This window comes from Ursus arctos, unplaced genomic scaffold (genome assembly GCF_023065955.2).
Source record: "Ursus arctos isolate Adak ecotype North America unplaced genomic scaffold, UrsArc2.0 scaffold_2, whole genome shotgun sequence".
Lineage (NCBI taxonomy): Eukaryota > Metazoa > Chordata > Mammalia > Carnivora > Ursidae > Ursus > Ursus arctos.
Genome location: NW_026622874.1, coordinates 33333973 through 33349857, shown reverse-complemented (window position 1 = coordinate 33349857; position 15885 = coordinate 33333973). Strand labels below are relative to the sequence as shown.

The window sequence follows — 15885 nt, the reverse complement described above, 5'->3', positions numbered from 1 at the left end:
TTTTTATATACTTCTGGACTTGATTTGCTATACTTTATTGACGATGTTTTTAGCATCTCTAATATATTAGCAAATCGAACCCAACAATGCATGAAAAGAATTGCATCCAATGACCACAGTGGAAATTACTTCAGGTAAGCAAGATGGATTCAACATTCAAAAATCAATCAACACGATCAACTCTATAAACAGACTAAAGAAGAAAATGTATGTGTTCCTATCAGTTGACTCAGAAAATGCAATTGGCAAAATCCAATACCAATTCATGATACAAACTCAAGCAAGTTAGGGATGGAATTGAAGAAGTCTGAAACCAAAGTGACAGCAGGTTGGCTCTTACTGGGAGCTCTGAGGAAGAATCCATTTCATGCTTTCCTCCTAGCTTCCGGTGGTTGCCAGCTGTCCTCTGCATCACTTGGCTACAAACACATCACTCGTATCTCTGCCTCTGTTCTCACGTGGCTTTGCCTCTCTATAGGTTAACACTGTCTTCCCTCTGTCTGTCTCCTTGTCCAAATGTCCTTCTTCTTCTGAAGACAACAGTCTTTGCATTAGGGCCCACACTAATCCAGTATGACCTCATATTAGCTGTTATATCTGCCAAGACCTTACTGCCAATAGAAGGGGGATTCTGGGGTTTCAGTGGAGGTACACTATGGAACCCCATATGGACATGATCAGACATTTCAGTGAAGAGAATATATCCATGGAAAGTAAATACATGAAAAGGTATTCAGCTTCATTAGCCATTAGGACAATGCAAATTAATACAACAATGGAACAACACTGCACACATATCTGAATGGTTAGAATACACCCTAGTGAAAACACCCAATGCTAGCATGGAGGTAGAGGGACTGGAGCACTCATTCACTGCTGATAGGAGTATAAAATCATAAACCCACTCCGGAAAACAGAAATGAGCTATCAGGCCATGGAAAGACATGGAGGAAACTTAAATGCATTTTACTAAGTGGAAGAATCCAATCTGAAAAGGCTAAATACTGTACGATTCCAGGAAAGTGGCATTCTGGAAAAGAAAATATGGCGTAAAAAGACTGATAGTTACCAGAGGTTGGGAGGGGGAAAAGAGGAATTGGCAGAGCTCAGAAGATGTTTGGGGCAGTGAAAGTTCTCTGTGTGATACTGTAAGGGTAGATACATGTCATTATATATTTGTCCAAACCCATAGAATGTACACCACCAAGAGTGAACCCTAATGTAAAGTATGGACCACAGGTGATAATGATGTGTCAATGTAGGTTCATCAATTGCAACCAACTCTACCACTCTGGTGGGGGATGTCGATAATGTGGGAAGGTATGCATGTGTAGGGAAAGGGAGTATATGGTAACTATTACTGGTCAATATTACCGTGAACCTAAAACCCCTCTTAAAAATAGTCTGTATAAACAATTGAATAGATGTAAGTACCCTCACACACACACACACACACACAAGTTAGTATAAACAAACCTGAGGACGTTTGAATAAAATTGGTGGATTATACCTATGTCAATATCCTGGTTTTAATATTCTACTATAGTTTTGCAAGACATTCTCAATGAGGGGAATTTAAATTTCCCAAGTTTTATGGCTCACGTTGAACAGTTTGTGGCATGCTAACTGAGAATGTCTGCCTTTAACATTTTCTTTTCTCTCTTTTTTTTAATTTTATCGTAATTTTTTATTATGTTATGTTAGTCACCATACAGTATATCCTTAGTTGTTGACGTAATGTTCCAATATTCGTTATTTGTGTATAACATCCAGTGTACCATGCAATATGTGCCCTCCTTAATACCCATCACCAGCCTATCCCAATACCCCATCCCCTCCCATCTGAAGCCCTCAGTTTGTTTCCCAGAGTCCACAGTCTCTCATGGTTCATTCCCCCTTCTGTTTGCTCCCCCTTTCTTCTTCCCTTTCTTCTCCTACCGATCTCCCTATTTCTTATGTTCCATAAGTGAGTGAAACCATATGATAATTGCCTTTCTGTGCTTGACTTATTTCACTTAGCATTATCTCCTCCAGTCCCGTCCCTGTTGCTGCAAATGTTGTGTAATCGTTCTTTCTGATGGCTGAGTAATATTCCATTCTATATATGGACCACATCTTCTTAATCCAGTCATCTGTTGAAGGGCATCTCGGCTCCTTCCACAATTTAGCTATTGTGGACAATCCTGCTATGAACATTGGGGTGCATATGGCCCTTCTCTTCACTACGTCTGTATCTTTAGGGTAAATACGCAGTAGTCCAATGGCTGGATCATAGGGTAGCTCAATTTTTAACTTTTTTAAGGGACCTCCACACTGTTTTCCAAAGTTGCTGTACCACCTTTTTTTCCCACCAACAGTGTAAGAGGGATCAATATGAAATCCGTGTTCACCTCTTTTGTTCTGCTCAGATTTCCTTTGGTTCTAGTGTGATGAGTCTTCAACACTTTAGGTTGAAACAAAAATGTAGCTTAAAGTAATAAAGAGGAGAGGGCCCATTTAGCTTAGAAGCCCTGAATAAAAAATTTAAGTCCAAATAAAGATCTACAATTTGGGAAAGGGAGAGTACTATGACAAATGGAAATTGTCCTTCCGATTTCTCCAAGATTGCAATCTCTTGTAAGCAGCAATTTGAGAAGGAGAATGAACAGAGAAAATAACATTCATTCTTCTTTCCCTCTAGATACCGACTTATTGGTAAGACCTCTATTGCATGCGTCATCTCAGACAACACTGTCGTCTGGGATAACGACCCACCGATTTGTGAGAGTGAGTTGAAATGCTCCTTCCTATTACCTTTACCAATAGATTCTAAGTTTCCCCCTAAAGTTATACAAATCTTAATTGAATTCCTTTTGTGCATTCTATCCCTCGATACCTACGGGGTTTCTGGCAACTCTTTCCTTATGTTGTGCCTTTTCTGAATCTGGGATTTAAATGCATAAAAGCCTTCAAGCTTTTGTTTCCCTTCAATTAATTTGGAGTAATGTTGATTGTGCTACCCCCAGTATAACAATCCTTCTGCTTGGCAAATTAGTCAAGATTTTTTAAAGTGATACTCTCCAAGGTTGGTGAAGCTGTGGATGAATCAACACTTTCACTTACTTAGAGTTCCACAAAACCTCTTGAAAGGCACCATGTACCATAAGCCTCAAATTGGGCATATATGTTGACCCACTTCTTACAATTTACACTTGGGAAATAAACACAGATTTTTATAAGGAGTTCATTATACACTTTTCATTGTTTCATTCTTTATAATAGCAAAATGTTAAAGTAACCTAAATGTTTCCAACTATGGTTTGGAAACCTTAGAAGGGAAGAGTCATGTTAAAAAATGACTATAGAGAATTGCTTAAGAAACATAAAATAGAGCCATGCAGAATTAGAAGAAATACATCCAGGGGCACCTGAGTGGCTCAGTCTGTTAAGTGTCTGACTCTTGATCTCAGCTCAGGTCTTGATCTCAAGGTTGTCAGTTTGAGCCCCATGTTGGGCTCCACACTGGGCTTGGAGCCTACTTAAGAAAAAAGAGAGGAGGAGGAGGGGAAGGAGGCAGAGGGGAAGGAGGAGGAGGGGAAAGGAAGAAGAAGAAGAAGAAGAAGAAGGAGAAGAAGGCAAATGAAAATGAGTAGGGGAAAACTGTGCACACTATGGTGTAATAATATGATCTAAGAGCTATCTAAAATGAATGGAATGTGGATTATTTTAAATGCATATGCTCCTGAGGAGTAGGGTAAGTAGGAAAGGCAGAAGGCTTGCTATTACACCCATGGAAATCACAACTTGTAAAAATGTATCTACATATTAATAAAGATTAAAAACTAATAACAAATGTAAAATTGTTCTACTCATTGCGTTTCTCGGACTAAGTATTTTGATTCACCATTATTTAAGTTGCCATATCTTTTCCCAGCTATTCCTTGTGCGCCACCCCCAGCCATTGCCAATGGAAAATTCTTTAGCAGCGGCAGAGAATCGTTTCCATATGGAACCGTGGTGACCTATCGCTGCCATCCTGGACCGAGAGGGAAGAAGCTGTTTGAGCTTGTGGGCAGCTCCTCAATATATTGCACCAGCAAAGACAATCGCGTTGGCATATGGAGCGGCCCTCCCCCTCGGTGCATCATACCCGATAAATGCACACCTCCAGACATCGAACATGCAATAAGGGTATCTGAGAACAAAACCTTATTTTCCTTACATGAAATCGTGAGGTTTACCTGTGAGCCCGGCTTTGTCCTGAAAGGACCGTCCAGCGTGCAATGCCAAGCCCAAAACAAATGGGGGCCAGAGCTGCCAAGCTGCTCTAGGGGTGAGTCTGACAGCGGCTATGAAGGCACGGACAAAGGGCATGGGTTGCAAGAGGATCAGGAGATCAGTGTTTGTTCTGGGAGAAGGATGCATGGTGATCCGTGCAAGTTAGTGCTGTGCGATGAAGCATGAAATTAAGAAAGTATGCGTGTGTGTGTGCGTTTGTGTGCTTATGGATACGTGCCTTCCCTTTGAAAGCAGGAGCTTCATCAATCGAAGAAGGAGACATTTGGGACTCTCGTATAGAGCAATCCTCAGGGCAAAATACCAGCTCCAGTATCGCTCAGCTATCCTGACACCTGAGGGGCACCTCCCAGTCAGCTGGGCAATAAGCACTTTAAATGCCTTAACTCACCTATTCGGCACAGCACTCCTTTCCAGTAAGGCTAATAATTCCATATTGACCAGCCAGCACTAGAGAAAGTGCCCCTGGGGTTCTGGTCATGCATCTGACCTTGTGCCCAGAAGAACGCAGTTTGAATAGTCTGCCTCTTACTAGCTGGGAGCACTTTGGCTGCCTCCCTTCTATATTCTTTTTTTTTTAATGTTTTTTTATGATATTATGTGAGTCACCATACAGTACATCCCCGGTTTCCAATGTACAGTTCGATGATTCATTAGTTGCGTATAACACCCAGTGCACCATGCAATACGTGCCCTCCTTACTACCCATCACTGGTCTATCCCATTCCCCCACACCCCTCCCCTCTGAGGCCCTCAGCTTGTTTCTCATAGTACAAAGATACAGTCATAGTGAAGAGAAGGGCCATATGCACCCCAATGTTCATAGCAGCATTGTCCAAAATAGCCAAAGCGTGGAAGGAACCGAGATGCCCTTCAACAGATGACTGGATTAAGAAGTTGTGGTCCATATATACAATGGAATATTACTCAGCTATCAGAAAGAACGAATTCTCAACATTTGCTGCAACATGGACGGCACTGGAGGAGATAATGCTAAGTGAAATAAGTCAAGCAGACAAAGACAATTATCATATGATTTCCCTTCTATATTGTGAACTTCCATAACAGTAAAAGGAGAGGGTAGGAGTATCATTTGATTTCCTTTGTTACACCTGAACCCTTTACTGATGAGTCTGTAATGCCTCGGAAAGGTTAGAATGTAGCAAAAGGCATTTCCGCATAACTGACTGGTACTGCGCCCCTGTTCTTTCCACAGTATGTCAGCCACCTCCAGAAATTCTGCATGGTAAGCACACCGCAGGCAACGAGGCCAACTTTTCCCCTGGGCAGGAAGTGTTCTACCGCTGTGAGCCCGGCTATGATCTCCAAGGGGCTGCTTCTCTGCGCTGTTCGCCCCAGGGAAACTGGAGCCCAGCAGCCCCGAGATGTGCAGGTGCCTACACCTTCATCTGTTTGCAGATCAATCCTTTTGGTCCTCACATGACAGTCTTACTTCTGTTTGTTGTTGTTGTTGTTGTTGTTTTCCTAGTGAAATCATGTGCCGACTTCCTGGAACAACTCCCTAACGGCCGTGTGCTCTTTCCACCTAATTTCCAGCTTGGGGCGAAAGTGTCCTTCGTTTGTGATGAGGGGTGAGTGCGACCTGGCAGAGAGACAGGGACTCAGTACTCGATGCTGCTATCCTGACACCGGGGACAAAGGGGGTCTAGCTAAAGAGCAAGCTGCCTAATGGAAAGAAGTACCAGAAAGGACTAATAGCTGACACAGTGACTGGGAAGTATGGTAGGATCCAGATAGAACCATGAACAGGTGCTTCAGAAGGGAAAATGGTAAATACACTGTTGACCAGCAGAAGTAGAACAACAGATCTTGAATATTTAGGGGAAACATTACATGTATGAATGAAAAGTAGTTTGTAGGCATGAAGGGATAAATATTGCAGAGCCTTTGTTTAAACAAAGTTGGCATATCAAAGACAGTTATTTATAAGATAAGTAACATGCAAGGATTGTTTTGAGAAAATTTCAAACCAATCAATAGTGGAATTTGGAACAGGAACGAAAGAGTGAATAGGAGTGTTTTTCAATCTAATTATATGTCATCTGATTAGAATTAGGCCAAATTGAAGGAGCATGAACCTGACTGTCATATTTCAAGTAATATCACAAACTGGTTTTTTTTTATTATGTTCAAATGGCCTACATATAATACTTCATTAGTTTTTGGTGTAGTGTTCAACAATTCCTTAGTTGTGTATAACAGCCAGTTTTCATCACCACGCCTGCCCTCCTTAATACCCATCACCCTGTTACCCTATCCCCTCACCACCCTCCCTTCTGTAACCCACAGTTTGGTTCCCGGATTCCATGGTCTCTTATGGTTTGTCTCCCTCTCTGATTTCTTCACATTCAGTTTTCCCTCCCTTCCCCTGTGGGCCTCCACGCTATTCCTTATGTTCCACATATGAGTGAAAGCATATGATAATTGTCTTTCTCTGCTTCACTTATTTCACGTAGCATAATCCCCTCCAGTTCCTTCCACGTCGATGCAAATGGTAAGTATTCATCCTTTCTGATGGCTGAGTAATATTCAATTGTATATATGAACCACGTCTTCTTTATCCATTCATCTGTTGAACGGCATCTTGACTCCTTCCACAGTTTGGCTATTGTGGACAATGCTGCTATGAACACTGGGGTGCATGTGCCCCTTTTTTCACTACATCTGTATCTTTGGGGTAAATACCTAACAGTGCAATTGCTGGGTCATAGGGTAGCTCTATTTTTAACATCCTGAGGAAACTCCATCCTGTTTTCCAGAGTGGCTGTACCAGCCTGCATTCCCACCAACAGTGTGAGAGGGTTCCCCTTTCTCCACATCCTCGACAACACTTGTTGATTCCCATCTTGTTAATTTTGCCATTCTAACTGGTGTAAGGTAGTATTTCATTATGGTTTTGATTTGTATTTCCCTGATGGCTAGCAATGTTGAACATTCATTTTCTGTGTCTGTTAGCCATTTGTATGTCTTCTTTGGAGAAGTGTCTGTTCATGTCTTCTGCCCTTTGGTTGACTGGATTATTTGTTTTTTGGGTGTTGAGTTTGAGAAGTTCTTTATAAATCTTGGATACCAGCCCTTTATCCATAATGTCATTTGCAAATATCTTCTACCATCCCATGGGTTGCCTCTTGGTTTTGTTGATTGTTCCATTGCTGTGCAAAAGCTTTTTATCTTGATGAAGTCCCAAAAGTTCATTTTTCTTATGTTTCCTTTGCCTTTAGAGACATGTCTTGAAAGAAATTGCTGTGGCCGATGTTGAAGAGGTTACTGCCCATGTTCTCCTCTAGGATTTTGATGGATTCCTGTCTCACATTGAGGTCTTTCATACGTTTTGAGTTTATCTTTGTGTATGGTGTAAGGGAATGGTCCAGTTTCATTCTTCTGCATGTGGCTGTCCAATTTTCCCAGCACCATTTATTGAAGAGACTGTCTTTTTTCCATTGGATATTCTTTACTGATTTGTTGAAGATTAGTTGACCATAGAGTTGAGGGTCCATTCCTGGGGCCTCTATTCTGTTCCATTGACCTATGTGTCTGTTTTTATGCCAGTACCATGCTGTCTTGATGATCACAGCTTTGTAATATAGCTTGAAGTCAGGCATTGTGATGCCCCGAGCTTTGGTTTTCTTTTTCAACAATCTCCTGGCAATTCAGGGTCTTTTCTTGTCCATACAAATTTTAGGATTGTTTGTTTCAGTTCTGTGAAGTATGTTGATGGTATTTTGATAGCGATGGCATTGAAAGCATAGATCACTCTGGGCAGCATAGACATTTTACAATGTTTATTCTTCCAATCCATGAGCATGGAGTGTTTTTCCATCTCTTTGTGTCTTCTTCCTCAATTTCTTTCATTAAGTGTTCTGTAGTTTCTAGAGTATAGTTCCTTTGCCTCTTTGGTTAGGTTTATTCCTAGCTATCTTATGGTTTTTGTTATTATTGTAAATTGAATCAATTCCTTAATTTTTCTTTCTTCTTTCACATTCGAGTGTATAGAAAGGCAACTGATTTCTGTGCATTGATTTTGTGTCCTGCCAAATTGCTGAATAGTTGTATGAGTTCCTGTAATTTGGGCATGGAGTCTCTTGGGTTTTCCACATAATGTATCATGTCATCTGCAAAGAGAGGTAGTTTGACATCTTTGCCAATTTGAATGCCTTTCATTTCTTTTTGTTGTCTGATTGCTGAGGCTAGGACTTCCAGTACTATATTGGACAAAGTGGTGAGACTAGGCATCCCTGTCGTGTTCCTGACCTTAAGGGAAAAGCTCTCAATTTTTTCCCCATTGAGAATGATATTCACTGTGGGCTTTTCATGGATAGCTTTTATGATATTGAGGTATGTTCCCTCTATCCCTATATTTTGAAGAGTTTTAGTCAGGAAAGGATGCTGTATTTTGTCAAATACTTTTTCTGCATCAATTTGGAGGATCATATGGTTCTTGACTCTTCTTTTGTTAATGTGATCAATCACATTGACTGATTTGCAAATGTTGACCCACCCTTAATCCCAGGAATAAACCCCACCTGGTCCTGGTGAATAATCCTTTTAATGTACTGTTGGATCCTATTGGCTAGGATCTTGTTGAGTATTTTGGCATCCATGCTCCTCAGGGTTGTTGGTCTGTAATTCTCCTTTTTGATGGGGTCTTTGGTTTTGGGTTCAGGGGAATGCTGGCCTTATACAACACGTTTGGAAGTTTTCCTTCCGTTTCTACTTTTGCAACAGCTTCAGTAGAATAGGTATGATTTCTTCTTTAAATATTTGGTAGAATTCCCCTGGGAATCCATCTGGCCCTGGACTCTTCTTTTTTGGGAGGTTTTTGATTACTGTTTCAATTTCCTTGCTAGTTATTGGTCTGTTTAGATGGTCTATTTCTTCCTGTTTCAATCTTGATAGTTTATAAGTGTCCAGGAATGTATCTCTTTCTTCCAGATTGCCTAGTTTGTTGGCATGTAGCTGCTGGTAATAAGTTCTAATGGTTGTCTCTATTTCCTTGGTAGTGGTTGTGATTTCTCCCCTTTCATTCATGATTTTATTAACTTGGGTCCTTTCTCTTTTCTTTTGGATAAGTCTGGCCAGAGGTTTCTCTATCTTGTTAATTCTTTCGAAGAACAAGCTTCTAGTTTTGTTGATCTGTTCTGTTGTTCTTCTAGTTTCTAGTTTATTGACTTCTGCTCTAATCTTTATTATTTCTCTTCTCCTGCTTGGTTTAGGCTTTATTTGCTGTTCCTTCTGCAGATCCTTTAGGTGTAAGGTTAACTTTTGCATTTGGGATTTTTCTAATTTTTTGAGAGAGGCTTGCATGGCTAGATACTTCCCTCTGAGGACTGCCTTTGCAGTATCCTATAGGTTCTGAACCAATGTGTTTTCATTTTCATTGGTTTGCATGAATTGTTTAAGTTCCTCTTTAGTTTCCTGGTTGGTGCATACATTCCTTAGCAGGATGCTTTATAACCTCCAAGTGGTTGGGTTCCTTCCAAATTTTCCCTTGTGGTTGAGTTCCAGTTTCAATGCATTGTGATCTGAAAATATGCAGGGAATAATCTCAATCTTCTGGTACCAGTTGAGACCTGATTTGTGACCCAGTATGTGATCTACTCTGGAGAAAGTTCCATGTGCACTCGAGAAGAATGAGTATTCTGTTGTTTTAGGATGGAACGTTCTGTATATATCTACAAAGTCCATCTGGTCCAATGTGTCCTTCAAAGCTCTTGTTTCTTTGTTCATCTTCTGCTTAGATGATCTGTCTAATGCTGTGAGTGTTGATGTCTCCTACTATTAATATATTGTTATCAATATGATTCTTTACTTTGGTTAAAAGTTGGTTTATGTAGTTGGCTTCTCCCATGTTGGGGGCATGGATATTTAAAATTATTTAGTTTTCTTGTTGGATAGAATCTTTAGGTATGATATAGCATCCCTCTACATCTCTTACTACAGTCTTTGGTTTAAAATCTAATTTATCTGCTATAAGACTTGCTACCCCAGTTTTCTTTGGAGGTCTGTTGGCATGATAAATGATTCTCCATCCCCTCACTTTCAATCTGGAGGTGTCTTTAGGTTCAAAATGAGTCTCTTGTAGATAGCATATAGATGGGTCCTGCTTTTTTATCCAATCTGAAACCTTGTGCCTTTTCATGGGAACATTCAGCCCATTCACACTGAGAGTAACTACTGAGAGATATGAATTTAGTGCCATCGTATTGCCTGTAAAGTCCCTATTTCTATAGTTTGTCTCTGTTAATTTTTGGTCTATATTACTCTTGGGGGTCTTTCTTTTCTTTTTCTTTTTTTTTTTTTTTTCATAGAATCTCCATGAATATTTCTTGCAGGACTGGCTTAGTGGTCACATAGTCTTTCAGTTTCTGCCAGTCCTGGAAGCTCTTTATCTATCCATCTGTTCTGAATGACAGCCTTGCTGGATAAAGTATTCTTGGCTACATGTTCTGCTCGTTTAGTACCCTGAATATATCTTGCCAGCCCTTTCTGGCTTGCCAGGTCTCTGTGGATAATTCTGATGTTATTCTGGCGTTCCTCCCTCCGTATGTAAGAAATCTCTTCCTCCTAACTCCTTTCAGGATAGCTTTCTTGGCTCTAAGATTTGCAAACTTCACTATAATATATTGGGGCATTGATCTATTTTTATGGATTTTGGAAGGGATCCTCTCTGCCTCTTGGACACTAATGCTTGTTTCCTTCCCCAGATTAGGGAAGTTTTCAGCTATGATTTCCTCAAATATACCTTCTAGTCTCTCTGTCTCCCCCTTCAAGGATCTCAATAATTCTTTTTTTTTTAAGATTTTATTTATTTATTTGACAGAGACAGCCAGCAAGAGAGGGAACACAAGCAGGGGGAGTGGGAGAGGAAGAAGCAGGCTCACAGCGGAGGAGCCTGATGTGGGGCTCGATCCCATAACGTTAGGATCACGCCCTGAGCCGAAGGCAGACGCTTAACGACTGCGCTACCCAGGTGCCCCAAGGATCTCAATAATTCTGACACTGGAACGTTTCATGGCATCATTGATCTCTCTAAGTCTATTCTCATGGGCTACTAGCTGCCTATCCCTATCTTCCTCAGCTTCCTTCCTTTCTATCAGCTTATCTTCTAGATCACTAATTTGTTCTTCCGCCTCATTTAGACTGACTATTAGAGTTTCCAGTTTAGACTGCATCTCATTCATAGAATTTTTAAGTTCAGCCTGAATAGAGCTCATTCCTGCCCTTAGAGATTCTATATTGTCACTAATGCTTTTCTCAAGCCTAGCTATTGACTTCATGATTGCTACCCTGAAGTCTATCTCTGACATCTTGCTTATATCCGTATCCATTAGATCTATGGCAGAGGACAATGTCTCTGGTTCTTTTCTTTGTTGGGAGTTCCTCCTCCTAGTCATTCTGTTGAGGGATGGTTGAGGGAATGTATAGAGTCCAAAATATCAACCAAGAGCCAAGCAAAATGCACCTTCGAAAAAATACAAAGTGGTCAAAAGCTATCACAGATCTGCCACCAAAGCCAAGATGATCCAAAACAATAAAAAAGAAAGAGAAAAGAATAGAAAAGAAAAGAGGGCGGAAAAGGGTGGTGGTGAGGGGCAGGGAGAGAGAATATAATCTCTCAGGGTGGACACAGCCGGGTGATCTGCCCATTCCTTCTTGATTTCTGGTCTGTGTATTAGAAGACACTATATCCCAAAATTGCAAAGAAATCAGAACTTACATATATATCAAGATAAAGTTGACTAGAGTGAAAAACAGGCTAGTCTGGGGCATAAATCTATAAAACATATATGTGAAAAAAATAAAAGTTAAGAAGGGACTTAAAAACATAGGTTGGGAAATAAGAATCTATTTGAAATGGGAGCAGTGTTACAAAGGAGAAAAAAGAATAAGAAAAGAAACAGAAAAGAAATGTAAAATTTTAGCCTGAAGTATAAACGAGTTGTGAGGGAACACCTGGAGCTCCCTATATTATTTTCCCCTGGCGCTGGAGTTGTACAGTCCTGTGGGAAATAAGCTTATCATTCACCTGCTCTTCCAGTCTGTCTTCTGGGGGAGGGGCCTGCTGCCCGGCTTCTCAGCTGTCTTTGCCTGGGTGGAGCTGCCCCGCCCCTTGTCAGGGGGATGGGCTTAATGTGAGCTGGTTGGCTGCCCGGCCTTTGTTCCCTGGCATCTGTCCGCTCCTCTTTAGAGGTTCAGAGCAAATATGGCGGTGTGGGAATCTCCGACCGGAGCCACAATGTCGCGGTCCCCCTCCCCCCAACAAATACTCCAGATCAATCGTCTCCACCTCTGTGAGTACCAAACTCCACAGACTAGCGCAATTCGTGCCCACTGCACCTCTGCTGGGAGAGTCACAGGACGGCGAGCGCCTCGGTGCCCTGTGACTCCACACTGCCAGCGGCCGTGGGCTCGCGCGTGCACCCTCCTCCACAGCTCCTACCTCACGAGGGTGCCGTCCCCAGCGTCTCCTCATGGGCCACACTGCCCTGAGAGCCGTCCCTGTCATGGGCGCAAGCCGTTCTCTATTTCCCCTAGGATGTCAGACAGCCAGAACCTTCTAGTGCTTTTCCCGGTGGTCACGCAGAGGGCCGTCCCCCTATGGCTCAGCTCTCCGTTTACGGTGCCTGGAGCTGAAAGTCCTCTGGGCTCGTTGACCATAACCAGTCTCCCCGCTCCACTGCTTGGGCACTCTATCAGTTCGGACTCCCCCGTGCTTTCTGAGTCTCCTGGAATCCTGACACCACAATGATCCGCCTAGAAGTCTGCCCTATTTGCCCCCATGCCCTTTTCAGAAGGGGGTGCCTCTTACTAGAGGAGATTTCTAAGGGTCCCAATTTTTTTGCTCTGGTGTTATATCACTTTCCTGCGGCTGGCTTATGGAGGCTCCCTCCCCCCTCTGCTTATCTTCAGATATTTCCCCCGGTTGATTCAAGTTTCTGCACCTCCTACTTTGTAAAAGTAGCTCTTTCTCTGCTTGTGGAGATCCAGATAAATCTTGTTACATCTCAGGTTGACTTCATTTGTGTTCAGAATGGTTGGATAGATATACAGCTAAATTCAAGGGACCCCTTAAAACGAGGTCCCCTACTCTGCTGCTATCTTGTCCCCCTCTGTCATGAACTGTTTATGGGAGTCTTAATGACCTTGGTATTATGTTCCAGCACCACTGACAGGTAAAAAGCATGGACAGCAGAGCACTTGTCCTCAGTATATTTCGAGGACTCCGTGGCAGGCAGCTAATATCTGTCACCCAGCAAGGACCCGGAGGCAATCCAGGCAGGCGCTGCTCTGACAATAAGCAGATGTTTTAGGAGGATGGGCCTCCAAAGAATCCTCTCTGCTCACCTTTTCCTATTTTTCCTAGATAATTTGGCTTCACTCATCAATACTGTGGATATGCCACAGGCGTCATTCAGGAACATTCCAAATGTGTTGGCCCGAAACAGCAGTCTCTGATGTCTTTCCTCCCGTTCTTGGATTTACCAACTTGAATCAGGAGCTGTTTTCCTCCTGGTGCACTAGAGAGGAGAGTGCCGCGGTGCCCTAGAGAGCAGAGCTCCTTACAGAGGCAGACAGGGAGCTGTCAGAGGGCAGGTGGCACAGATGACCTCCTGAAGGTCGACAACCAGAGACGCTCATTATTGCTCTGTCCTCACTGGAAACCGCAATCTTGCCACAAGTTCTGATTTTGCAGCTTCTGTCGCCTGAGCAAGCCAGGGAGCTGGGCTTTTCCACCTGGGATTTCACTGGGCCATAAACTGCATTTTGGCAGAAGGGGAGAGAGAAACGGTGCGCTCACCCAGTCACTGCTGCTTCTGTTCCTCAGGTTCCACTTAAAGGGCAGTTCTGCTAGTTACTGCGTCTTGGTTGGAATGGAAAGCCTTTGGAATCACAGTGTTCCTGTGTGTGAACGTGAGTACAAGGAATGCCTGTTCAGATCGGCCTCTCCCTCCTTGTTTTGTTTGCTTGTTTGTCCGTTTGGTGTGTTTTGCCTATAAAATTCCCTAATATTTGCCCCTCTGTTGATCTTCACTTTGGATCGACATCTTTCTTTGTTGCAAGGATTGTTTCTGGGGGAAATAAATCTGAGCATCACGAGTTTTGGGGATCATCCTATAAATGTTTATAAGCGTCATGTGTGCTACAAATGGAGAGAAATTCTTCATAGGCAGAGGGAAATTTAGATCCTGAGGCATTTTTTCTGTCAAAAATGATAGCATTTCATCCTTGCCTCAGTCTTCTATTCATTCCTAGGCTCAGTCTTTTTGAGAAATTTTTTGAGCACCTGCTTTGTGACAATCAGTGTTCTAGACACTGGGCATACAGCTGTAACAAAACAGACTAGGACCCTGCTTTTGTGTTGTTTACATGCTTGAGTAGAAGGAAAGAGAAAAAAATAACAAACAGGGGTGTCTGGGTGGCAAGGTCAGTTAAGCGTCAGACACTTGGTTTTGGCTCCGGTCGCAATCTCAGCATCACAGGATCGAGCACCACATCAGGCTCAGAGCTGAGCTCCGACTCTGCTTGAGAGTCTCTTTGCTTCTTCCTCGGCCTTTCCTGTTTGTGGCTTCTCCCCCCACCCCCAATAACTAAATCTTTAAATATAATGACAAGGAAACACATAAATAGACTGTTTCAAATAATACCAAGTGTTATTATTAAAATAATTAGACATTGGGACTACACCTGTAAAGAACACAGACTAGGACCTTGCTTTCCTGTTGTTTATATTTGTTTTTAAGAGGACAGAAACATAATGTGTTAAATTCAAGAACACTACTAATATATTCAATCTGCCCATTTATTTTTTCATGAAATCAAGCAGGATGTTGCTTCATCTTCTGATCATAACTATTGAAAAATCCATGTGTATAAAACAGAATTTTTCCAATGAATATTTTGCTCTAAAGGTGTTTGGAAATTTTGTATTGATTTATATCATGAAACTTGATAATTTTATCCTTCATATCTGGAAGTCAGCTATTTGAAAATCTTTACTTTCCTTGAATATAGTTAAGAAGCATGAAAGAAAAAAAAATACTCCCATGAACCCAGATATACCAAAAATCAATTACTAGAGTGTAAACATTGGTTAAGCTATTCCACCTTTTGATTATTCATAATTCTCTCAAGCTGCGGTATCCTCTTCCCAAATACAAATCAAATCAAAAAGGGAAAGGAGTTTCTCCAGATAGCTACACTCAAAAGAAGAAATGTGTATTTCTTCAATGAGAAAGAAAAAATGTAAAAACCAGTAAGTATCTCAAAAGTCATAACATTTCTGCATCTTCTGGATCCTGCATAGGACCATTGGGATGTTTCACTCATTGTGATGGCATTACTATAACCGTCCATGGTGTTTTTGACATAACAGCCTCAAGTCGTCAAGAAAAGATTAAATCGGTGATAGACAAATAGAAAATGTATAATATATTTTGAAAGATTTCTCTGGTGTGAGGATCCTTGGGTTCAAAGAAGATTTTCTCCATCTTTTACTTAACATAGTACTTGATACAGAGTAGGTCCTCAAAGAATTCCTGTTGAATTAATGGATAATTTTCTTATTCAATGGATGATTTTCTTCTCAGT

The 15885-nt window shown here is 41.7% G+C and overlaps 2 protein-coding genes across 2 annotated transcripts in view; both read left to right on the top strand.

Moving 5' to 3' along the window:
* Window positions 1-14473, top strand: part of CR1L (complement C3b/C4b receptor 1 like) — a 28059-nt gene extending 13586 nt beyond the window's left edge. The window contains exons 4-8 of the mRNA XM_057315271.1: window positions 2681-2766; window positions 3914-4312; window positions 5492-5668; window positions 5765-5867; window positions 14123-14473. Of these exons, the coding sequence (XP_057171254.1) occupies window positions 2681-2766; window positions 3914-4312; window positions 5492-5668; window positions 5765-5867; window positions 14123-14294 (937 nt within the window). The 3' untranslated portion in view covers window positions 14295-14473. The remainder of the gene's footprint in view (window positions 1-2680; window positions 2767-3913; window positions 4313-5491; window positions 5669-5764; window positions 5868-14122) is intronic.
* LOC113250005 (complement receptor type 1) overlaps window positions 5784-15885 on the top strand; it is a 76117-nt gene continuing 66015 nt past the window's right edge. The window contains exon 1 of the mRNA XM_057315270.1: window positions 5784-5867. Coding sequence (XP_057171253.1) covers window positions 5861-5867 — 7 coding nt within the window. The 5' untranslated portion in view covers window positions 5784-5860. The remainder of the gene's footprint in view (window positions 5868-15885) is intronic.